Source organism: Pleurodeles waltl, chromosome 3_1 (genome assembly GCF_031143425.1).
Source record: "Pleurodeles waltl isolate 20211129_DDA chromosome 3_1, aPleWal1.hap1.20221129, whole genome shotgun sequence".
NCBI lineage: Eukaryota > Metazoa > Chordata > Amphibia > Caudata > Salamandridae > Pleurodeles > Pleurodeles waltl.
The window spans coordinates 1,954,238,436-1,954,264,766 of NC_090440.1; the positions used below are offsets into that span (position 1 = coordinate 1,954,238,436).

At 45.9% G+C, this 26,331-nt stretch overlaps 1 protein-coding gene across 3 annotated transcripts in view; it reads left to right on the forward strand.

Moving 5' to 3' along the window:
- Positions 1–26,331, forward strand: part of ABR (ABR activator of RhoGEF and GTPase) — an 826,710-nt gene that overhangs the window by 293,125 nt on the left and 507,254 nt on the right. For 2 of the 3 annotated variants that reach the window (XM_069226275.1, XM_069226276.1), the window contains exon 2: positions 23,733–23,920. In XM_069226275.1, the coding sequence (XP_069082376.1) occupies positions 23,733–23,920 (188 nt within the window). Of the gene's footprint in view, positions 1–2,666; positions 2,812–23,732; positions 23,921–26,331 lie in introns of those variants that run through there. The other variant, XM_069226277.1, reaches the window with a different exon arrangement.

Consider the following 26,331-nt stretch of genomic DNA (forward strand, 5'->3'; position numbering starts at 1 on the left):
ACAATGTTGTGAGTAATTTTGTGCAATATTTTCAAGATGCTGTACTCCATGGTTTAAGGACATTTTGCATCTCTAAGCATTCCTTCTGCACCTGCATGACCTCCCAAACATGTTGTGCGCTTTGTTTTGGCCTTCAGTGAGCACCAACAGTACAAATGTTCTAGTAAGTGACAAAAGTGGTGTCCCGCACTAGTGACACCGGTATACATTAACAAAGCGGACTCTTAAAATAATTCCTATGTACGTGGGCAGTATTCCCACACAGCACAGTCTACCATGTTTAAAATCAACTTAAAGAGTGCATCGTGAATAGTTCTTGACTCATCTGGGGCTCCTTATATTCGGGCTTCTATGAATCCACTCAGTTCTTCACCAGGAAACTTGGTTTAATCTTCGACCCAAGTGTAAGAAGATGGGTCACACAGAGTTCCAGGTCCTGAAGGGGAACTGGACTGGAGTCCAATTCAAAACATTGGTTGTGCTCCATTCTAAGATGGTGGTGGTAGCCTACCAGAGGTAAAGCAGGGTTCCCTGTACACCAGAACCAGTTTTAGCCAGAGTTAGATACTGAGTTAAGCTCCAGACACGGGCCAACACTCTGTCAAGAAGCAAGATGTTGGGGAAGGCTACAGGTACAGAGACTTCTTGGGAGGTGGTGAGGACCACGCCAATACCAGGAGAAGCCATCGCAACTGAGCCATAACTCTGAGACAACTAAGAGGGGCTGGCAATTGGAAAAACAAGACCCTGTCTAACCATCACTTCCAACAAATGCATCCGGCATGAAGAGACTCCTTTGTAGTGCAAAAACCACACCCACAAGTATGCAAGAAAGGAAGTTTTAAATAGGAATGAATACATTGGATTTCTATGGGAAGCGGTCAGGAGACCACAGGAGTACATTGAAAAGTTATTCCAAATTTAGCTGCACCACCTAGCCAGACCCACGTATCTTGCCAGGGAGGGTGCTTCCTAGTGGATAAAAGAGTGAACCTGGACAAGGCAGAAGTGTAACTTGTCCTAACAGCACCTTAGAGCAGGCACATTTATGGCACGGAGTTTCTTTGTAGGTAGAAGCAAAGCGCTACAGAATGGTGCAACAGGGTCTGTGGATATAAAAACAGACCCTGTCATTAGGGACGCGCTCTCAGCCCGCCCGCGCTTGGTTTGAATGGAGATTCCTCTTGCGTGAGCTGTGGCTGATAAGAAGGTGTGAGTTCTGTCGTATTATTAGCAAGAGCTTCAACCAGGCCGTTAACTCTCTTCCTAAATATAGAAACCATGATCCTCTGGGCCCCTGCCTCAGGGTCCAGTGCTCTATTTTTCCCAACACAACTCTGGCACTTATTGCAAAATCTGCCTCTGTTTTGCCCACCGAGTTACTGTCTGGCTAACCCAGAAAAAAACACACAGTTGCTGAATTCGCTTCGTCAAGCGTTCTTTGACATTTGGGTGCACCAGACTGGCAGTAATGAGCGTCTAATCATTAAGCACAGAAGAAATCTCGATTGATGTGTTTGTTAAATATTACCCAGATCTGTGTTGAATGCAGAGGAAAGATTATCAAACACTCTTGGGGTGAGCCGGGCAGGTTGAGCTAAATTCTGAAGAATGTCTGAGAGAGCGCATCAAAGTGTTCCACATGTTCAGTCATCTGGGCCTGACATAATGTTTGACACCCCTTGAGATTCTGCCGAACCCAGCCATCTCCTGAATGCGCCCCGATTCTGAGCGAAATGCATAAAAGGGTATCAAGCGAGGCTGGGTTGGTTTCTCCTGCACTTTACTGTGAATGTCAGTCATTGAGGTTGTGTGGAACAATAACCCTTTATTACTTAATATACGAATGCATGTTTCGAGTATTTGTACTACCATGTTTCTACTAAACCTTACGTGTAGCTTTTTTATTTAAACGTTTGCCCGTAAATACTTCTACTCAGTAAAGAGCCCTTTTTTATATTTATATTATTTTGTCCTCCTTCGTGATTTATTTTTACTTTGTTTCTTTGTACTGGGGTCCCCCAGCTATATAACGCCTTCCCCGCATATTATTGTGGTCCGAAGGCAGGCACTGCCCAATAATCCCGTCAGAGACTGTCGAGCACCGGACTGCAGGTTTTTTTATTGGTCGTTGTCGCGCGCCCGGGATGGTGGAACAGGTGGATTTTCTTCTAATTGAATTGGTGTCCTTCTACGAGTGGGGCAGCGCTGTCTCTCCCATTGCCCCATCGTGCTCCCGAGCAGAACCGGACTAGAGGTGCGAGCAGCAGCATCTCCCTGTCCCAGCCCTGCACATGACGCACAGCAGGAGCAGTAATGCACCAAGCCACCGCGGCTGCCAAAGCCGCGGCATTATTTCATAAGCGAGCGCCCCTCCCCCCCACTCACACACACTCTGCCTGCTCCGCAGGAGTTGGAATTTTTCCCCTGAGATGACTCCATGCCGGTAATTGACCGAGCTGCGCGAGGCCAGCCCCCTCCCCAGCTCTGCGCGTGCCACTGTCTCTCACACACTACTGTGGATCGCAGCGAGTAAACAGACGGGGCAGCACCTGGTCGTATCCCCGCGTGGCACCGCGTGCCCATTGGTGGCCATTGATGCTGCATCAGCTCCCTGGATTCTTCAGTTCAGTGCGGTCCTGGAGCACCCCTGGAGAACATTCCTACACACCAGTACTTCATATGACTTGGGTTCACGCGAGGGACCCGGAAGTCCCAATTAATAATTGTGGAAGCCGTTGGGCCTACGTGGGGACCATGCTGTTGGGACTTTAGTGCCGACGTGATCGATGGAGCTACTGCAGAACCACGGTGAGTCTCTGCTGTCGCTAATAACACGGGGAGGTTTTCAGTCATCCCTTCGTGCAGGGGTCACTGATTGACAAGCCTGGTACTGCCTATCAGGATCCATTTAATGTCGTGTAGGGACATCTCTTCACCTTGACTTTTGAGCGCTGATAGATGAGATTGCATCCTGGATTTTCCATTTCCTCTAATGACGGGGCAGCCTGCTCACTGCAGTGCAGGACTCGTTTGCTTCTGTACACATGGGCTGCTTTGGGTTTGGGGTAGCAAGGGAATCCTTTCATCAATTCACGGCCATTCTTTAAAACTGTCATTAAACCTTATTAGCCAAGTGGTGTGGGAATTTGAGGAGTGATGTTAAACCAAAAATCTCTAAACTTGATACTGTTCACCAGCTCTTAGCTAAGTTTAAGTGTCCCTTAAGGCTACATGTTGTAAATTAATGCTGAGATCCCGATGCACCCAGATTGCTTCAATACCAAACTCTCATAAAAGAGGTGTTTTAAACTATTTTTGTCTCACATTCTGAATTCTGTCCTACTGGAAGCAGAACTCACACTGTTTTGAACTAAGAACCAGGGGGTTGGGCTAATCCCTAATGCATCTAACCTTTGCCAATTTCCAAGTTTTTCGATAACCGTAAGCCTGGCATGCCTTGTAGTACTAGGTACCCTAAAACATTGTGATGAAAAGACTGAAACGTGTTTTGGGTGAAGTAATGTGTGGTAAAGAATGCTGAGGATTGGTTCATTGTTGCCAAAAATTCATAAAGCCACTTACACATGGGTTTTGAACAAAAAATGCCAAAATGCTGTGTAGCTTTCCTCATGACTTGGTATATTGCACACTGTAGGGTCAAAATAGTTTTTGGACTGTTTCTACATTTAATGAAAGATGCTTATTGGTCAGATTGTGAGGAGTGATATCAGTTGCCACTGTTAACAAGTTGAATACCTTGAGTGTAGCAGAACCTGTTGTGCATGCCCCAGCAGTTTGCTCTAAGTACTCAAACTCCAGTGCAGCTATTGATAGAAATGGAAACAAACACATGGCAGGAATAAACAGTGAAGCCAACTCCCAGGTGTGCTTGCGTGCAACGATTTCTGAGAACAGAACAATCACACATCAGCTCCACGTGGCAACTGTAGAAGTCTACTGGGAGACACAAACCACGTGGTAACATGCGCACAAATTTTCATTTAACCAAACGTTACATGTGTAAGTGTAGAAAAACTCCTGCCTCCAGTGGGTAGAATAGTTGAGATGGTAAATGCGCAGACTCAGAGAATTCTTTTATGTAGGCATGAAAGGGGTGCACTGACTTTCCCCAAATGTACTTTAATTGCTCCTAGGAATACCAGTGGAGCTCGAATGGCCTTTCACCCCCCCCTATAGTCAAGAAAAGTGTGCTTATCAGTTCGTCAGTTGTAAAACCTGTTATTACAATGCTTGTTTACCTCGGAGTTAGAGTTCTGCACTCCAAGTAGGGCCATCACGTCACTGGCTGTTCTACAGATCGGACTCTAAGAATATGCACGTCTTCAACATTAGCAGGGGTAAATGTTATCCCTTCCCCACCCCTCAAGTGATTATTTTTATTGTGTTTTTTTCTGGGGTTGCGAAGGTAGTTTTATAAAATAGGTGATACAGCAACGCAGAGTTGTGTGTAGAGGTGCAATATATATATATATATATATATTTAGCTGTTTTTAGTAGGTTTTCAATACAGAAACAAGGACCATAACAAACTGCAAAAAATTATACAAGGCGTAGCAGTCGTGCTGTAGTCACATTGCTTATAATCCACATTCAGTAGTACTCCTGATTAGAGGTGCAATATTGGGTGTGTGAATTATGAATATTTTTAGAAGCCTTTTTGATACTGAAGATATCATAGAACTCTTGGAGAACAAGGTGACTGTGAATCTCATGATGCATTCACAGTCCAGCTTTCTATACCGTGTCAAACATGGCTGGATCTACGCAGAACAGATGCGCACTTGTTTTCAAAGCTTGAGAACGCTAAAGGGGTCTGAGGGCCCGTCTCGTGTACCCCATTCACATTTGAATTAATTGTCTGGAGAATACTTTGGAGAGCATCTTCCAATGCCCTATCTCCTGCCCATGACTGAGGGTAGGGCACACAGAACCCCTTTCTGCAAGAATCGTGGAGATGCGAGGGCAGCTACTACATGGACGTAAAGGGACAGGTAGACGTGGTTGTCAGATTTTTTTCTTCTGGTTACTGTGATTTACAGCAAATTCACAGGCGACTCCAGGTGTGGACTCAAGTACTAAACACGCCCATATGATGACTTGCAGTGATGCTGAAGGACATCTATTTAAATGCAGTGTTATTGCCGTTATTTCTGTTTTGACATTGACCTTCTTTTGCTTGATCTTTGAATTCCATTAGCTATTTCATCTCCACCCAGGTACCCATATTGCATTGGCGTGTTTACTAATAATCTGCTATACCACATGCAAATACATCTGCCCTTCACCCAGGTGCACTCTCATTCGTGCCTACAGTAAGTCTTTCACCAGTGCTTCTTAAAGAGTTGATAGTCTATTAAATACATTTTTGGTGGTTCTCAAACATGGCTGCACGTATTATGCAGGTAACCAATGTATGCTGTGAGGCAACTTTTAGTTTGAGCCTTTTCTTCAGGGACCATGTTGGTGCTCGGCCCCTCCCCTCGTTCGCTGCCACTCACCTGGATGCTGGACAGGTGTGGGTGCTTTTTCTATTGCATAAAGACAGAACCTGTTATATTGCTGCTCATGGGATCTGGTGGGGGGTTTGCGGGAGGAACAGCCTCCTCGATCTATTGTTGTATGGGAAAAGATGGACCTTGGTAATATTCTCTCAATTTCTCTTCTTGAGTTGGCAATTGTGTTCATTTACACATACTTGTTAGTGTTTAAGTGTCTTCAGTACTTCGTCCATCTAGTGTTCCAGGTGAGATGGAAAGAGCCAAGGTGACTGGCACAATTTGGCCTTTTTTACTTTCCATTCTAGGTCAGTTTTTAGATGGGTTGCAGACTTGAAGCAATTTAAATGTGTTGTCATCTGGTTGGTGTCCTCTGTGAAAGTGTCCCAGTAGTCAGTTGTCTTCTTGGATAGCATTTCCAAGTGGATTATCACTCTGCTGATGTCACTGTTTAAGACATTAGTCTTTAGGTGCATTAAATTAACTTGGCGAAATTAGGCAGCACCAAAATCATAGAGGAAAAAAAAATACAACAGTCTGAAAGGTTTGTAAACTGAGGCACTCACAAGGCATTGCTTCCATTTTCTTACGATAATGGCATTACTCCTAGTCCTACTCCCTCGCCTTCCTTTTAACCAATGAGGCCTCCCGCCTCCCCCTAGACCCTCCCTTCCCCTTTCAAAACCCCCCCCCACCCTTATCCCCTCCTGTACAAAAACCAAGCCCAAGCCGCAACTCGGACAGTCCGTACTGGGAGGGTGGGAGGGAACGGAAAAGGAAGGCGAGGGAGTAGGACTAGGAGTAATGCCATTATCGTAAGAAAATGGAAGCATTACCTCCTGTCCCTCCCTCGCCTTCCTTTTAACCAATGAGACATAGCAAGAAAACACACAGGAGACGGACACCGAGTTGCAAGACCTTTATTTAATATCCTGCACCAAGAACATCCCCCAACATTATCTCATAGAGGATAAGACCCGGTGACCTAGCACCGACTCCAAACTACCCAAGTCAGACAGCCTATAATGACGCACAAACGTCGAAGGAGAAGCCCAAGTGGCGGCCCTGCAAATTTCCACCACCGAAGTCCCCTGAAGCTCTGCCACCGTAGCCGCCATGCCTCTGGTAGATCTCCCCTGAATCCCTAGAGGAGGAACCACCTCTCTCAAGGAATAGGCCAACAGAATTAAAGATCGAACCCACCGACTCAAGGAAGCCGTGGAAGGCTTCTCACCTTTGCGAGCCGGACCAAAATTAACAAACAGTGAATCCCCTTTACGAAAAGGAGCCACCACCCGCAGATACTCCAACAAAACTCTACGTACATCCAACGAATGCAAACGACCCTCCTCCCTTGATGAGGGATTTGGACAAAATGAAGGAAGAATGACCTCCTGCCGGGAATGGAACGAAGAATTGACTTTAGGAATAAAAGACGGAACCGGAACCAGAACCACCCTATCGGGAAAAATCTTACAAAAAGGAAAGGAACACGCCAATGCCCCCAATTCCCCCAACCGACGAGCCGAAGTAATGGCTACCAAAAAGAACGCCTTCAAAGATAGATGTCGCAAATCACAGTCCCCCAATGGTTCAAAAGGGGCCTCCGTCAACACATCCAAAACCAAGGACAGATCCCATGAAGGAAAAGAACGTACCGGGCGAGGAAATAAATTAACAAGCCCTTGAAAAAATCTAGGCATCAATCGCCCTTCATCCTGAAGATTACGCCATGGTCCTCTGAATGCCTGAATAGCCGCCCACTGTACCCGAAGAGATGCCACTGACAACCCTAAATGAGCACCATCCTGCAGGAACTGCATCACCTCAAAGATAAAAGCGCAGGTAGGATCCAACTTACGACTCAAGCACCAAGACGAAAACACCTTCCACTGCCTACCATAAGAAAGCAAAGTGGAACGTCTCCTTGACGCCAGCAAGGTAGAACTCAAAGCCACCGGCACCCCTAGACCTGTCAACCCCCTCCGTTCAACTTCCAGGCCGTCAAGTGTAACCTCCTCAATGACCCCACTGGGAGGCAGGGAAACTCCAGGGGAGACGGACAAAGAGGCAGAGGCCACATCCTCCCCTCTGCCATCAGCATCAACAATGGGAACCAATTCGCTCTCGGCCAAAGAGGCGCAATTAGGATAACCCTGGACCCCAGATCCCTTACTCGTAACAGAAATGCCCTGAGTAGTTGAAAAGGAGGGAATGCATACAAAAGGCCCTGCGGCCAAGGACATGACATCCCGTCCACCTCCCATGCTTGGGGACACCGAAACCGGGAGCAGAAGCGCTCCACTTTCGCATTCCCTACTGACGCAAACACATCCAGCACTGGAAGACCCCAAAGCTGAACCAGATGCTGAAATAGAGACTTCCGGAGAGAGAAAAGTTGGGAGGAAGGAATCACTCTGCTCAGCAGATCCGCTCGAACATTTTCCACCCCCCGAATGTACGTAGCCCTGAGAGAAGGAACCCACTCCTGAGCCCACACAAAAATCTCCCTGACTAGATTGAACAGAGCCCTCGACCTGGTCCCCCCTTGCCGATTGACATAAGCCTTGGCCACTAAGTTGTCCGTGCGAACCAGAACCGCCGACCCCCTCAGGGAATCCTGGAAATGGACCAGAACCAGGAATACTGCCCGCAATTCGCGCCAATTCGAAGACCGACTCGCCTCCCGAGGGGACCAAAACCCCTGAATCTGAGCCGACTCCATCCATGCCCCCCATCCTGAGAGGCTGGCATCCGTCATTACCACCACGGGTCTCAGAGGTGATCAAGAAACCCCTACCCTCAGGTGGGCTGCCTCCAACCCCCATTGCAACTCCCTGCAAATCAATCCGGACCCTGGAACCCTGTCCTTCAGAGAACTGGACCCTGGTGCCCACCTTCTCAAGAACCAAGTCATCAAGCACAGGAGATGGAAACGTTCCCAAGGCACCAGAAAGATCACCGACGCCAAATGACCCTGCAGACGCAACCATAGAAGAGCTCGGGGAGCAGACAGTAACAATACCTTCTTTACCAAAGCCTGGAGTACACCCAACCTTTTTTCTGACACAGTCACCAACCCTAGAAGAGTCTGAAACCGAGCCCCCAGAAAAACCAGATCCTGGGACGGCACTAAGTTTGACTTCTCCCAATTGATTAAAAACCCGTGGTTTTGCAGGACCCCCAGAACTTGGACCATCTGCCTCTGCAAAAGGTCTCGTGATGGGGCATGAATCAAAATGTCGTCTAGATAAGGATGCAGAAACACCCCTTCTGAATGAAGCAAAGCCACTAGAGGAGCCAGCACCTTTGTGAAAATTCGAGGAGAAGATTTTAGACCGAAAGGCAGAACGCAAAACTGATAATGGTCCCGACCCACATCAAACCTCAGGAACTTTTGAGAGGATCTTGCCACAGGCACGTGTAGGTAAGCATCCTGCAGATCCATTGACACCAGAAAGTCCCCTTGCCTGACCAATGGAAAAATAGTCTGAATGGACAGCATGCGGAAATGCACTGTCCTGATCCAGGTATTCACCTCCTTTAGATTGAGCACTGGTCGAAATCCCCCTGAAACCTTCTGCACAAGAAACAAGACCGAATAAGTGCCCTGACCCCGTTCGTCTAGCGGAACGTGGGAAATGGCCCCCTTGACCAGTAAGTCTCGCACTCCGTCCAATAAAGCCCTTCTCCGTGACCCCTCTGAAGGCAGAGGAGTGGGACGAACCCCTGAATCTGGAGGAACCACAACAAAATCTATGACATAACCATTGGACACAATGTCTAGTACCCAATGATCGGTTACACTGTCCTCCCAAGCTGAAAGAAAGTGACTCAATCTTCCCCCAACCGGCCCTCTGCCAGGCCCACAGTGATTGTCAGGACCCCTTCTTGAAACCACCCCGGGTCGCAGGAGCAGACTTCTTAGGCGAAAAACACGGCTGAAAACGCTGTTTCCTAAATGAAAAGGATTTAGCATCCCTAGAAGGAGAAGATCTGGAACGCTTCTTCCACCCTTTACTCGAAGAAGAGCCCCCTTTATAAGGTAAGGCATGCTTCCTCTCCTTAAATGCCTTGGAAAGCATGGATGGTAATTGATCTCCAAACAGGTTACGGCCCTCAAACGGCAGTCTCAACAAGGCCGCCTTTTCCCCTGGATCAGCCTTCCAGGAACGCAACCAGAGGGATCTACGAGCCCCAATCAAAGACCCGGATGCCAGAGCCGAAGTACGGACCACATCTGAAGACACATCAGCCAACAATCTGGCCTGCTGCTCCATGCCAGCCAGGAGCTCTGAACACTCCGCCCCTTCCTGTACAGCTACCGCCAGTTTATCAAAGTCTTGAACCAATGACTGTGACGCATAAGCAGAATAAATCCCTGCCTTCAGCGCTAGATTCTCCGCAGCAAAAGCCCTCTTAAGACCCGAATCCACTTTACGGTCTGTGGCATCCGTAGGCACACAATCCTCCGGATTGACTGCCGTCTTGCCAATCAGAGTAGCCAAAATAGAGTCCAGGCGAATAGAAGGAGGCAAAACCTCCTCACCCTCAAGTAAGTAAAGTTTCTGAAGGAATCGAGGAACCTGAGCCTTCTCCACATCCTTCCACTCACGAAACACCATATCCTTCACAGGTCCCTGGAAAGGCATGGCAAACTTCGAAGGTGTCTGATATTGAGGAAATAAATGAGAATCCGAGTTTGTAGGTTGAAACACTGGGAAACCCAAATTGTCCCGAACATGTGCCATCACATCCCACATTTCTTCTCTGGAAACATATTTTCCCCCAGATGACGTCGATGGGGCCTCATCCTCACTCTCTGATGAGGATTTCCTTGCCGCTACCGATGAGAGCGCACGCTTAGCCTGACCCGACCTGGCCACGCCTGTTTGCAGTGCCCTGGTAACAGCTACCTCAATCATATCCTGCACTTCCTCTCTAGACATGAGGGGAGTACCTCTGTCAGGAACCTGAGGGTTCTCAGGAAGAGCCATGCTATCCTCACCTCCCTCCTCCGAGGAGGAAGAAGAGACAATCCTACGTCTCTTTGCTGCAGCTTTCGGCATGGTAAACCACAAAATCACACTGACTTCATTCCCAAAAAACTGCCTATATATGGGACCATGGTCCTCCCCCCAACAGGGCTCCACCAATCCCTAAAAAGGCAACATCCTTCTAAAATCCATAAAAAACCACGGGCCGAACGCCCGTCCTACCTGCATCACAAACATGAAGGTCCTCGGTTCCTCGCGGCTCCGCGGCGCGGAAAACCGGAAACCAACGCCCCAGCCACAGAGGGCCGGCTGACCCCGTCAGCCGGCCCCCAGAACACGCCTCTCGAGCAGCCATGCTGCTCGTACAAGCCGCGCCCCAGCCGTAGCACTCCTCGCGGAGCTCCGCGTCCCGAGGAGTGCCTCCTTCGATGACCTCCAGGCCCCGCCCTGCAGGTGAGAAAGGGAAAAGAAATACGTCTAGCGTGGGCTAGACAAAAGAACAGGAGGGGATAAGGGTGGGGGGGGGGTTTTGAAAGGGGAAGGGAGGGTCTAGGGGGAGGCGGGAGGCCTCATTGGTTAAAAGGAAGGCGAGGGAGGGACGGGAGGTAATGATTAAGACAGCGTTCAAGAACTGGATGGAAATGTAGCCTGAAGTCACCGCTAAACCTTACACGCTTCTTCTTTAAGGAGAAACCAGGGGTGTAAGGGCACAGAGCCCGAACCCCTGACCACGAGATGGCTCTACAAAACGATGCCAAGGATTGAAGGGCCATAGCATCTCTACTTTCTTTTGAATTTTTAAGGAAGTTCCGCCAAAGAGAAGCCAAGAATTAAAGAGGCATGGAGATTGAATTTTCCTTAAGGGTGATCCCACCATGGCCCTCATTCTAAGTGGATCCCTGATAATGATCTCAATCTGAAGAGGAGTGCCCGCCTGAATCAATTATACAGTCAGTGCAATAATACTGCATGCAGTATTTTCGCATCAAATTTTCCAGGGACAAGTTTCACCAGAAGAAGCCTGCCGAAGTTTGTCACTGGAATTGGAATTACCTATGTAAATAGCAGTAACACAGATTTCCATAGTAATTTCCCATTCCATAGTAGGGGAAAATAGCAAGTGGTAGTGTTACTTATGAATTGCCAATCCACATGGTAGGTGTAATTCCAGATGTAAAATTCCCGATATGTAATAGCCCTAACACCCGAATTACCCTATAAGAGAGAGGACAAGGACTGAAGCACCTAAAATGCACTCTGGCAACTAGAGTGGTTTCCTACCCAGAGAGGCCATGATGTGAATGGGCATAAATATGGGCTTATCCCTCATGTCCTAAACTCTTATTCTGGAGAGGAATATCATGTTTTAATTCAGCGTGGAGGCTGACATATTTCGTATTGTAATATCTTTCAGGAAACACTGGGAGTTGGTCTATATTGGAACTATCCTACATTTAAACAGTCAATGTAATTGGGTAAACAAAGGTATTGCATTTGATTTAATGTACTAAAAGGCCACATGGAGTAGGTATTGAGAAGTATTAATTACACATAGGATACATGTGGATTTCCTCAATACCCTTGAGGTGCTAGCACCATCAAATATTTCTAAGAGCTTTGGAAGGCAGAAGAAAATAAAAACCTGGCAGGTTTGATTTGTGAAAATGCATTTTTTTGGCAAACTACTAATTGTCACGGGTTATGAACTCAGCCACATAAATTATGAAATTACCCCTGCTTGCATCATGACATAGCTGTAGTCACATGCAAATGTAACCCCAAGTGTGTTTCAAGGTTAACGTCTTACAAACAAAAGTTGTCTCCCAATGCACCATGAAATCGATATCAAGTCGCCTACGTGAGCCACAGAACTTTTCCAACTGTGTTGAATTCTTCTATGTAGTCATGAACTTACCTCCTTAGTGATGGTGTCACAGACACACTAGATACTAAAGGGTAGGACTAATTTTCCCACCATGTGGTTTGTTAATTGCTCCTTCTTTGAGTTGTCCATTGATTCAGAGAGCAGTCAAACTGCTTCCAGGTCAGCCTTTTAAGAGATCCCTTACAATTCCCAAAATTAAGCCACTAACCTCTCCTTGTACGAACCATTAAATAAATCTATTGACATTTTTTAAGTTAGCCCTTATGCCTGATCATCACCACATCACAAACTTGAATTAAAGAAATAATTAAACTATTAAGTGTTATGAAGTTAGGATACTCAGCCCCAAATTTACAATTAACAAACGATTTAGCCCCAAATTTACAATTCTCAAATAAATAAGTCAATAAGAGGAACTTGTATTTTCTGAAATGGTCGTCATTACTCAGGGGTAGCAATGATGCTCTGTAGCAGTGGTGGAAAAGCCTCTACATCACCACTGCAGTCTGCTCGACTGAACAGATAAATTCCACGCATCGATCGGACTTCATTTACTGGAGTGGCTTTAGTGCACAATACGCACACTCCTGCTCTTAGCTGGTCATCAATTATGTAAATGTAAGGAAAGCCACGACAGGAGCCTGAAGGTGAAAAGACTGGAAAGGTGGTGGTGCACCTTGGCAAAGGCAAGGCACCCACTGGAAGAACCGAGCTTGACTAAAGAAGGGAATTCCGTTGGAACTATTGTACATGAAACTACATATTACAGTTTTTTGGAGTTGGTTAGAATGAGGAATATGCAAACTTTGGACTGTGGATTGGTTTTTCTGGAGCTGGCAGGTAGTACATCACCGGTGCGAACCCCCACCTTGAACACTGTGCACATATCTGGAGGCAACAGTGCAAGCTAGGAAAATGATTTAGAGTTGGGTGAAAGAATGCTCAAAGCATGTGTATGTTAAAGAAGATGTGGGATAAAGGGACTCCCTGGGTGATATTAAAGTAAGTCATGAATCCTTGTATTTAGGGAGTCCTTCAGGACAAAGCAGCTGCCCTGAGTTCTGAGCAGCAAAGGTGGGGGGGGGGGGGGGGCGTCTAGGATGGTTGATTAAGCAAATCCCTAAGACTCAACCTTAATTACAAAGTAATGGGATTTTTTCTTGATGGTTATGCTTTGCTAGGGTTTAGAACTGAGAGTAGTAGAGTCAGGTTGATCGATGAAGAGCACAGGCTTTGAAAGTAGATGCATATGAGTACACCCTGAGCACTTCTTGAATACACAATCTCTTGGTCACGTGATCTTTTGTTGTTCTTATACCTAGAGCAAGGAAAAGGGTGTAATATCTCAATTGTGCTATCTCTCCTGTATGGAGGAACTGGGAAATATGAAGAATATGGTCTGGGGCATGAAGTGATACATAAAATGGCAGGTTACGGTGTTCCTTCATTTACGTATCTGTCAGTTGGTATGTGCACACCAGCATCTTTGTGCCTTTCATGGTTCATTGAATAGATGGGTGTTACGTGCCTCAAGAGGAGTGATATGCTCACAGCCTTGAAGACTAGTGAACAGGTGTGCTGCTGGACGGTCTTTGTTCTTACTCCGGGTCGCTGGTCTTCATTTAGACAGGAAGGTATATAGCCGGCCTGTCCGTGTGCTCTGAAAGCGTTTTAGAAGTGTATTTAAGTGCTTCATCCGTGTGCTCTGGAAGGATGTGTTGTTGCTTTTCTCTCAAGTGAGTAACGTTACTGAAAATTCTGTGGACTTTATCTTTTTCTTAGTCCAGTTCTCTAGTTATTCTTGGTTCTTAACGTTTTGGTCCTCAACTCCTTTTCTGAGTAAAAAAGCTTTAATTTGAAATATGCTTGTCTTTGAGCCCCAGTTTATCATTAGTACCTGTCAGGGCGTTCCTCCGGCAGTGGATGTGACATCCTTTAGTGTAGAGAGCGAATGGTTGCCTTGCCTTTCTTCTGCGCATATGAACTTGGGCCATTTTCAGCACCTGAGATACTAACCTTTTTGGGGTTGGGTTAAGAGGGGTCTGACGTGGAGGCGTTACTGAGAATCTGTCGCAAGTCCTGCATTTATATCCGTGTATCTTTCTGCTTCTCTCGCCTCTCTTCTCTGCCATCTTCCCGTGTTCACTCTGTCCGCACTGTGAACATTACCCTGTTGTTCTGTGAACGGGGTCCTGTGAACTTTCTTCTGTTAACTCTTCCTGCCTGTGCCAAGGCTTTCTGAAGTTGCGTGTCTCCTTTTACCCTTGTGTCTCTTCATTGTGCAATGTGTTAATGAAGATCCCAATCAAAGCCAGGGGCTTACCTTGGTTTCTTGATTCCGCCTGATGGCACTTTCTTCTTTGAATTCTATTTTAATTCCAACGCTACTGGGAGTATTGATTGTGCAAGGACGAAGCTCCTAGGTGCACCGGCAGATCAGTACTGAGGTGCACAGGACAGAGTAAAACAAGTTTGTGCATTATATAGTTTTATTATTTCCTCGTAAAATCTGGGTTAAGAGGTCAACTCAAGCACAAGCTAGAAACTGTGTGCAATAGTCAAGGTGGGCAGGGATGAGTGTGCATAGGGGCTGGTGATGCTCAGTATTCTCTTAGTTTCCTTGCTTATGTGCCTGATTGATAGGGGACTTTGAATGCTTCTGTGCAGTGGTTAGTTTTTATGATCGGATTTCACTTTGAGCTGCTTCTTTTGACTCTTTAGATACCAATTTTAACAGGTCATTTTACATTGAGCTGTCGGTGAGGCACCACTTTCCATTGAATGCCACGGGATAGATAATTGTTTCAGATCACTACAGCAGATTCCTTGTAATTAATGAATGGCTAATTGGACACATAGAGGTTAAGACTCTCAATATGAAGATCTTTGACTTTTAAGAGAGATGTGAACCTAGAGCACATTGACTAGCATGTGTAATCCTTGACTAAACAACAACTGGTTTAGGTGGTTTCTTTATACATGTGCATTCCTTTTGGGACAAAATAAATACTTTGATAACCCCACATTTGTCTTTGCAAAATATTGAACAAATCTGTTTCTGTCATCCTATTGGCAAATAAACACCATATGGTGGACGTACTGAGCTGGAATAACTCAAAACATGCAGGAGATGCAGCGATGGCTTCTGGGAAAATTAATTCCAGGATCTTAATTCTTCTATACTGTTTGCTTTGCATTAAAATCCCGTTTCTTATTATAGTTGTCCATGGCTCTGGGTCGGTTGTTAATTAAGTTTGATGTAAGAGCAGTCTTATATGCACAGGGAGTTTAAGTGAACACGCTGGCCTGTGTAGCTTACCGAAGCTCAGTTTATGGTGCCATGGAGCTATGAAAAAGAAAGGCCTCCCATCCCCAATGTTCTTCCCCAACACAAGATCTGCACAGACAGCTGTGAGTGGGAGCATTTGGTGTGGCAGTAATACAGTAGTGGGGACAGGTATTTGGTCTAGGTTACTTTGAACCAGCCTGTAGAAAAATTCTCCCAGTCGAAAGAGGCATGGTATTTGTTATAATTGACTGAGGTGTCATCAGTTGCCAGCTAGATTCAGAGCGGGGTGTCCAAGCTGGTCTTTACTGGCTGGTGGAGTCATGGAAGCACACTACTGCTAAGAGCAGACCGAGGGCGTTCCTCAGACTATGGAAGTTGACTCATACATACAGTTCTGTGAAGCGGCAGCTAGTGGGCAGGGTATCCACAGAGATAGTATGAAGACCCATCTCACAAAGCCTCTACCTTTGTGAGATGGTTTAAGGAACAGTCACCTCAGCAATGTGCTATTCAGTGCTTAATTTAAGCCAGTGGCTGCAGGTGGGGGCCCACTGGCACTTACTTTTGGCGACAGGTGTATATTTTTTCTCCACAGACTTTGAGCTGTAGCAAGAGAGAGAAAAACAGAAAAGAGGAGGAAGAGAAAGATAGAAAGACAGCGTCAAAGGGGGAAGCTGGATGAAAAAAAACCTACAAGAGAAAGATAAAATGATGGAAAAAGTCTCATGGTGGATTTAAGAGCCATGAGTTTAAGTTAGGACTACGCAGTCTAAGTATCTAGCACTCTTCTCTTCGATAGCTTCCGGCACGGGCATGTGAGCAAAACTTTGGGCCTTGGCAATTATTCTTTTATAAATTAAGTGCTACAGTTATTGAAAAGTCTTCAGGGAAGAACATTTTTGTAACTTCTTTATGCTAAATACATACATTAAAATCCACCTTCCCTGAGCGTACACAGGAAGATTTGGTCTCACGCAGGAGTGTCTTTTAAAATGTGGTAGTCATCTACTCAGATATTGCTAAATGTTTGCGGACCCTGGACCCTCAATTTCTAGCAATTTCAGCCTTAAGACACTTTGAATTTGCATCTGTCCATGTGTACAACAAGAACCACAAACTACACCATCAGGGCACCTGTGTATGGTGGTCTTTCATTAACTCGAATCTCAGCTGGCCATTAAACTTTAAAAGATTTAAGGACTCTTCATATGGGTCTGCTTTTAGAGTCCTACATACTCAGATTTTGATCTGATTGTAGCCCGATTGTCTTAATTACTATTTCTTGTAAACCAACTTCATTCTATGTTTTACTTACTTCTTGTCTTTATTGTTAATGTCCTCACACCAATTTAACACCCACTTGGTAGTCCCTGCAACAATAAAGTAATTGTTAATTTTATGTACAGCGCATAACACTGGTTTTCTGCCTGCTTCTCAGGCCTTCCATTTTGTCAGATAAAACCAGTGCTTAATATAAGCAAGTGGTTTCCGGTGCAGGGCACCAGCACCCCTTATTTTGAGGGCCGGCACTTAGTTTTCTGCATCCGGCATTTACTGTGAGCAAAAGACACATTTGGGAAAGGCGGAGGAAGGGAAAAACAAAAAAGTGTTACAAAGGGAGAAAGCAGAAAGCTGAAAGAGTGAGCTGAAGGAGAAGGGAGTGGCTGTAAATAGATTAAAGAGGCCCAAGATGTCTTCAGGATTATGTGCCTCAACATTCAGTGCTCGCACATTTAAATGCAGCAGCCATATATTTCAAATGAGAGCTTTGGGCACTGGCACATTTTTAGTTACAAATTATGCACTGGATAAAACATATTTTAGGTTATGTGCTTTGCCCAGATTCACATTATTTTTTCAAAGGATGGTTAGAACTCTGCTTGTTCACTTAGATCTACAGCCAGTAGTTCAACACCAAAATCACATATACTTCTAAATCACATTTCGATTTGTGGAATAACATTCACAATTTGTTTTGTGTAGTGTTTCTACCCCATTGCACATGCCAACTGTTGTAACTGCAGTGTTGCATGAATATAAATCACTGTTTTGGTTCTGAGGCTTGAGGCGGGGTGGAGGGGGAGCTTGTTCCTCCTTGGCTGTAGAATTTACATGTCAAGTGAGAAACCAATAAACGTAGACGTTAGAGGATATGTTTGTGAATGTTCATAAGCTTTTGAGGGGCACATTCTCTGCTGGGTATGGTCTAAGTCTCTATTAAGGGTGGGGTCAAGGAGAGAATACCTCCTAAGAAGGTTTTTTTTTTTTTACAAGGGGAACGTACTTTGATAAAAATAAAAGAAGAGGAGTTTTAAAGAGCAAATTTGCTTTTATTAAGCATTTGTGCAGGCATAAGAATACAGCTGCTACATTTTTGCATGTGCAGCTGAAAATCTGCAACTGTCATAGCATCCTGGAAGTACTCCTATTTTTAGAGAATTAATTTAAAAGTCGCAAATTTACTCCAAACATAAGATAAACTTTGGAGTCTTGATATGGTTTAAAAAAACCAAATAGAATCGGGCCTTAGAGAAATATGGGCCCAGTGCATAAAGGCATTTTGCTGTTGCAAATTCTATCACTTGCTAACATTTAAGGCTGGCATTTGGAAAAAAATAAAAACAACAGTGGTTCTGCATATAACTAAAGCACTTCCTTTTACCTCTATCTGCAGCACAAAATGAAAATGTTGCCATTTAGCATATTAATTTAAATCTTTAACCATCAGAGTTGCTGGCTGGCTAACACAGTTCTGCCAAAAAAGACACAAGACAGCCGAAGAAGAGAAATAAACTAGAAAGGTCACCTAAACATATCAAGAGTGTTCAAACAGTCATGGTGTAGTAAGGATGTTAAGTTGGCCTGAGTCATGGTCATAACTGTAATAAGCAGAGATTATTAAAACACATACAATTATCATATAAACCTTTATCCAAAATAAACTTTTGGCATCAGACTTCAATGCTGAAAACAGCCCCTAGAGGGCACCATAACAAAAATATCATTTGTAAGAATCATGGTCATGTAACCATATTGTTAGCACCCTAGAAGGTGCATAACCATATAAGAAACTGGAGAAAGTAATGCAGTGTAACCATATACTTAGCCCGTAGAGGGTGTTTTAGGGCGAACAGCCCTACTGCAATGATATTACAAACAAGGCCTTTAAAACAAAACTTCTCCCAACTGTAAAACAAACGTTCTAGCCATGAGAACGCTTAAAAGACACTGACAGGTGTTTTTTTTCATTTTGGGGTCCCCACTAACCTAGTGTAGGGACCCAGAGGTGATGCACACAAAGGGGGTGATTTTAACCTTGGCGGACGGCGGAGGCCGTCCGCCAAGGTACCGCCGTGAAATGACCGCACCGCGGTCAAAAGACTGCGGCGGCCATTTAAACATTTCCGCTGGGCCGGCGGGCGCTCTCCGAAAGAGCGCCCGCCGGCCCAGCAGAAATGCCCCTGCAACGAGGACGTAGTTGCAGGGGTGCGACGGGTGCAGTTGCACCCGTCGCGTATTTCAGTGTCTGCAAAGCACACACTGAAATACTTTGCGGGGCCCTCTTACGGGGGCCCCGCGGCACCCCCTACCGCCATCCTGTTCATGGCGGGTTTCCCGCCATGAACAGGATGGCGGTAGGGGGTGTCAGAATCCCCATGGCGGCGGAGCGCGCTCCGCCGCCATGGAGGATTCCCCCGAGCAGCGGAAAGTCGGCGGGAGACCGCCGACTTTCCGCTTCTGACCGCGGCTGAACCGCCGCGGTCAGAATGCTCGTGGGAGCACCGCCAGCCTGTTGGCGGTGCTCCCGTGGTCGGTGGCCCTGGCGGCCACCGGCCGCCAGGGTCAGAATGACCCCCAGTGTGTTTTGAAGGTGGTCCCATTGTCCTAGGACCACTACTGGCTGAGTTATGAGCAAAAATGTTTTGTAAAAGTAATGCCCTGCAAAGCATTATGTGGCAAGTTTTTGTGCCGCAGATATTATAGTATATATACTGCGATGCTCAGAACACCCTTTAGAGGACATCACAATAAAAATAGCATTTACAAAAAACATGGTAATGTAACCATACAGTCAGCCCTTAGAGAGCATAACCACATTAAAAAAGAATGGGAGAAAGTAATGCAGTGTAACCATATATTTAGCCCCTAGAGGGCGTAGTGCATTACACATTTTCAAGGCTAGCAGGCCCATTGCTATGATATTCCAAACAAGGCCCATAAAACATAACTTCCCCCAGCTATAAAACAAACGTTCCAGCCATGAGAAGGCTTAAAAAAATGATGAATGGTGGTAGGGGTTATTATTTTGGAGTCCCCACTAATACAGTGTGGGGACCCAGAGATGATGTAGACAGAAAGAGCACATTGTGGTCAGTGTTTTGAAGATGGTCCCATTGACCTAGGACCACCACAAGCTGAGTTATCAGCAAAAATGTTTTGTAAAAGTAACGCTCTGCAAAGCATCATAGGACAAGTTTTCCAAGTGCAGTTAATATTGTAGTATCAACTCTCCCACTGTGTTGGGAGAGCCACTTTCACTTTGAGGACTTCTGTTTCACGTAAAGCATTTACCCGTTTCAAGGGTTTTAAGGGGAGAGCCACAAGAAATGACTCTGATTAGGTGACTCTTAGCAATGTGACCAGTGCTCCAATGCCGCCGATTGAGTTCACCCTTTTGTGCCTGTTCAGGGTGTGAACGTCATGCAGCACGAACGGGAGGGACAAAAGAAGAAATAGCTCACCCCCGCTGAAGTATATCGGCAGTCGTGCAATAATCCATGTAACAGGGACAGTCTGCAAGGCGTGACAAAAACAGGCACAAGGTGGGATAAATGTAAAACATTAAAAAATGACATCAAGTGATTTCTGAAAGGCAAGGACACTAACGAATGAAAGTGATGGGCGTGGTTAAAAGCCCACAATACTTACAACAGGTCAAGTCGCTTGTGCACTCGACTTAAAAATACAATATATCAAGCTGTTTTTTTAAATTTGTGAAGGTACTTTCAGACTCGCAAAAGGCCTTTCTTGACTCTTTCCGGATCACAAAGGTCGTTAAGTAATATTCCATTCTTATTTGTGAGTTGCAAGTGATGCAACACTGATTTATGACCCTATTTGCAGTTACATACCATTCATCTCTTACCAGCCCCAACTTGCGTAATATCTGATAAGCAAATAGGAAATCTATCCCTGCAAGACTGCTTCCCTTTTTTTTGGAAATTAAGACTGCCAGCCTGGGAGGAAAGTGGTCCAGGGGCCACAGCATAGTCCATCCTGAGGTCATTATTATTGCAATTTTTATTTTTCTTGTTATTATTTTTAAGCAGCACCGATTTCTTTAAGAAGCATGGGCTTCTTTTAAAAATAATTTCCTGTCAGGAATACAAATACAAGGACGGAGGTTAGTTGTCCGTTGCAGGCTTCTAATTCTGCTTTTGATAGGAGAGGTGCAAAATGCTTCCCGTGTAATTGATATTCTTTAGGTAGAGGTTTTGTTATCTATTGTGAATTCACATTTTACCATGTGACATGATATTAGTTGCACCACAAATGAAGCCGGGTCAGAATCTAGGAATTGACCAAAAACGCATCTGCATAGTGGCCTTGCCTGTCGTACATCAGAACCTTTGTGTAAAAGAACTAATATTGTCAATACTTAGGGTGACCAGACTTCCCGGATTCCCCCAGACAGTCATAGTTTTTGTGGACCATCCCAGAGACCAATAGTTTTAATTAAAACCAACAGATGTCCTGGTTTTGGGGACCGTGACAGGTCGTGTGCACATTAAATGTAAATAGTTTTTCTTTCGCTTTAAAGATTTTCCTGCTATGCTGGAGTGCCCTTGAAGCAGCACAGCAGGATGTAGAGAGGGTCACACCAGAATCTGAGAAGACCCTCAGTTGACGCCCGAGCTGCCCCCTTAGGTACATCCCAACATCTGGAAATGAAGGAGAGGGGTTATTTAATGAAAACACGCCACTATTTTAGTTTGGATTGTGAGACGTGGGCACAATTTTAATGCTATCTCATGTTTAAAAACAGGCACTGTATGTTATATTTTGGTTCAATGTTGTAGCAAAGTCACATATATATTTTTTATGGACCCTTGTGCATCTCTCCATGTTATATACTGCAGCCACGTCTGTACTCTTGTCAAGTTATGATTTTATAATTTGATTTGGTCACTTTCAGCTCTGTTTGTACCTTTAAAGGTGCAAGACTACAAGTCCCAGAATGCCAACAGGCTTAATGACCTACTGATAAGGCAACTTGAGACCTCTAATGTCTTCTGTTAGCTAGGTAAAGCTTAACAAAATGGCACAAGTTCCAAGTCAGTAAGTGAATTCATCATAGCATGACATGGTGTGCTGGATTTGCTGAGGCTGGCCTGTTTTCTCCCGAAATTTCTCTTCAAGTTTCAGCGTATGTCCTGTTTTCGACGAGGGTAAACAATACAAAGGGAGGAAGGTTTCATGTATTTTGGTGCAGAATGAATTATTAGCCGCTGATAGACAGCAATTTAGTTCGCATAGATAATGCTGTGTGTAAAAGTTTCATTTAATTCCCTGTAGCACCTATTGTCTGTCTTTCCTATGTTTGTCTGCGCTGCCAGTTAAGTTTTATGCCCATTAATCCATGCAAAATTACAGTTCCACTTCTATGTTTGTGGGTTGTCCCGGTTTTTGGTTTACAAAATTTAGTGACCCTAACAATAGTGAGTTGGGGGCTAGGAGTACCAACAACTTTTAATTTAAAATAAGTATGCAGCTTAAGTTACTTGTGATGAAGTATCTTTTATGTTTATTATACTGGGAGTTAGAATTCTCAGAAAGTTTCCTCCTTACAAAGAGAAATTAACTTATAATAATGTATCTATTTGTAAATCAGGATGACTAGTCCCTTTTTCCCCCTCTTCTTTTTGTTAAGGAGTAATTATAGTGCTGCTGCAGCTTGCGAACAGGCTGCTGCTCGGTCAGAATTTTGAACGTGAACCTCCCCCATCTTCTGTATGAAGGACTGAACGCAGGTTGAGTTCGGTTCTGATGACGTCACGGCACGGGGCTGAGCTCTGGAAGTGACATCACACGTGAGCAGCCGAAGCTGCCATGCATTGACCACGTGAGGGGAGGGAGAGAAGGAGCAAGACATAGAGAGAGACGCTTGAAAGGAGAGAGCAGAGGAGAGAAGCGCGAAGGGAGAGGGAGCGACATGGACCCGAATAGTGCGGGGCCAGAGCCCCCTCAACTTGGCACATCACTTGAGTGGCATATGGTGGGCCGTGGCGATGCTCGCCACCCAAAGCCGTCTCCCGAGCTGCGTTTGTGGGATGCCTGGATTGCTTTTTTTTCTATCATGCTCTGTAGCTCCCAGCAACCTCTAACGAAATGTTCAGTGCGTGGTGAATGCAGCCGGTGATCTGTGGGGAGTCGTGCCGAGAGCTCGGGCTCGACGCCTGGCCCTCCTGCTCTCGCACTCACTCCTTTTCTCCCTTCATTCTTCCTTGCCGTTCTCTTCCCCCAGCTTTCTTCTCCTCCTTATGCCTCTCCCTTAACCCTTTTCTCTCGACTTCTGGTCCCCTTGCTTCTTTGCTATCCTCTACCTTATTCTCGGCTTCTTCCCCTTAGGATTCTACTTTTCTGGTGCCTCTCACCTTAACCTTCCGTCTTCTCTCTCTCGACCCCCTTTCTCTTCCACTCATCTACCCCCTTTCTCTTCCACTCATCTACCCTCTTTCTCTCCCGATTTCTGTCTTCTTTCTCTGCACATTTTTTTTCACACTGCCCCCTTATCTTCTTTTCTGGTCTTCAACACTTGCCTGACCACCCTCTTCCCTCTCCATCCGCCCTCCCTCATTTTGCTCTCTTTTCTTGCCTCCACTCTCAGTCACTCTCATATCTTTCTCAGTACCTGGGCTTGGCACCTTTGCCTTAGAAAAGCACCATGTCTGCTCGCCAACGGCGCCCAGCGCCTACCTCCCGCCCCTCCTTGTCGGCGTTCATCGAAGGCGCTCATGGGCCTCTCTTGTTCCTCGTCGCAGATTTCAACTACGGCACGGAGGGCTACGACGCAGATGGGCATGAGGAGCAGAAACTGGCGCAGGAAGGTTCGGAGACCATGCCCTACATCGACGAGTCGCCCACCATGTCGCCACAGCTCAGCGCCCGCAGTCAGGACAGCGGCGACGATGGAGTGTCCCCCACCCCATCAGAGGTCTTGCTACCTGGGGTAAGTGTGCATCTTCTTAAAACGTGGGAAAGTAACTAACCCCACTTCCATAATAGGAAATAAATGTACATGTGTGTTCGTGCCTCTGCCTGTGCTAAATATATATTGTATCTGAGTCATTTGGCTTTTGAAACTATTTACTCAGATGAACCCCTTGGTTTCCAAAAGAACGGAGAATCGAATTTATACATTCTATTTGTGAACATTGCTAGCTTTGCCTAGCAACGGCAGAATGACCCAGAGTGTGCTGTTTTTCCCCTGAGATAAAAAAAGCCTTACTTTTCCCTCCCACAGTTATGCCCCCATCGCAAATTGAATAGACTGCCATCCTTCTTGAAAATTGCATAGTCGCAACTGTGCCAAAAGCGTTGTTTTATCATCAAGTTGCCGCTATTTTCCCCACATCAGCCTGCAGTCTCTAGGATGGAAATAACATATTTTTGCAGTGGCAACAGAATTGGAAGCCATTCCTGCACATTTTCTGCTTGTTTGAGATCAGAAGTGGAAGTGACCATGTGCTTCTTGCATGATGTTAGTAGGTTGTGTTTTCCTACGCAGGAGTTAAGAGGATGCTGGCGCTGTGTGCATCGGTACTGTTGCTAAAGGCTAACCTGATTTCAGATAAACTGGCAAGACGTTTGGGTTGAACTCATGCTAATCACAAATTGGTCTTAACCCCACTTCTCAGCTGTACTGATGTGCGTATACACACTGACAGTGTTCTTGCAATTGGTAAAAAAAAATGTGTGGGTTCTTGTGAGAAGGTAGCCTCTTTCTAGCCTTGTTACCCCCACTTTTGGCCTGTTTGTGAGTGTATGTCAGGGTGTTTGTCACTGTTTTCACTGTCTCACTGGGATCCTGATAGCCAGGCCTCAGTGCTCATAGTGAAAACACCATGTTTTCAGTATGGTTGTTATGTGTCACTGGGATCCTGCTGGTCAGGACCCCAGTGCTCATAGGTTTGTGGCCTATATGTATGTGTCACTGGGACCCTGTCACACAGGGCCCCAGTGCTCATAGGTGTGCATGTGTATGTTCCCTGTGTGGTGCCTAACTGTCTCACTGAGGCTCTGCTAACCAGAACCTCAGTGGTTATGCTCTCTCATTTCTTGCCAAATTGTCACTGACAGGCTAGTGACCATTTTTACCAATTTACATTGGCTTACTGGAACACCCTTATAATTCCCTAGTATATGGTACTGAGGTACCCAGGGTATTGGGGTTCCAGGAGATCCCTATGGGCTGCAGCATTTCTTTTGCCACCCATAGGGAGCTCTGACAATTCTTACACGGGCCTGCCACTGCAGCCTGAGTGAAATAACGTCCACGTTATTTCACAGCCATTTTACACTGCACTTAAGTAACTTATAAGTCACCTATATGTCTAACCTTTACCTGGTAAAGGTTAGGTGCAAAGTTACTTAGTGTGAGGGCACCCTGGCACTAGCCAAGGTGCCCCCACATTGTTCAGAGCCAATTCACTGAACTTTGTGAGTGCGGGGACACCATTACACGCGTGCACTACATATAGGTCACTACCTATATGTAGCTTCACCATGGTAACTCCGAATATGGCCATGTAACATGTCTATGATCATGGAATTGCCCCCTCTATGCCATCCTGGCATTGTTGGTACAATTCCATGATCCCAGTGGTCTGTAGCACAGACCCTGGTACTGCCAGACTGCCCTTCCTGGGGTTTCTCTGCAGCTGCTGCTGCTGCCAACCCCTCAGACAGGCAGCTGCCCTCCTGGGGTCCAGCCAGGCCTGGCCCAGGATGGCAGAACAAAGAACTTCCTCTGAGAGAGGGTGTGACACCCTCTCCCTTTGGAAAATGGTGTGAAGGCAGGGGAAGAGTAGCCTCCCCCAGCCTCTGGAAATGCTTTGTTGGGCACAGGTGTGCCCAATTCTGCATAAGCCAGTCTACACCGGTTCAGGGACCCCTTAGCCCCTGCTCTGGCGCGAAACTGGACAAAGGAAAGGGGAGTGACCACTCCCCTGACCTGCACCTCCCCTGGGAGGTGTCCAGAGCTCCTCCAGTGTGCTCCAGACCTCTGCCATCTTGGAAACAGAGGTGCTGCTGGCACACTGGACTGCTCTGAGTGGCCAGTGCCACCAGGTGACGTCAGAGACTCCTTGTGATAGGCTCCTTCAGGTGTTAGTAGCCTTTCCTCTCTCCTAGGTAGCCAAACCCTCTTTTCTGGCTATTTAGGGTCTCTGTCTCTGGGGAAACTTTAGATAACGAATGCATGAGCTCAGCCGAGTTCCTCTGCATCTCCCTCTTCACCTTCTGATAAGGAATCGACCGCTGACCGCGCTGGAAGCCTGCAAACCTGCAACATAGTAGCAAAGACGACTACTGCAACTCTGTAACGCTGATCCTGCCGCCTTCTCGACTGTTTTCCTGCTT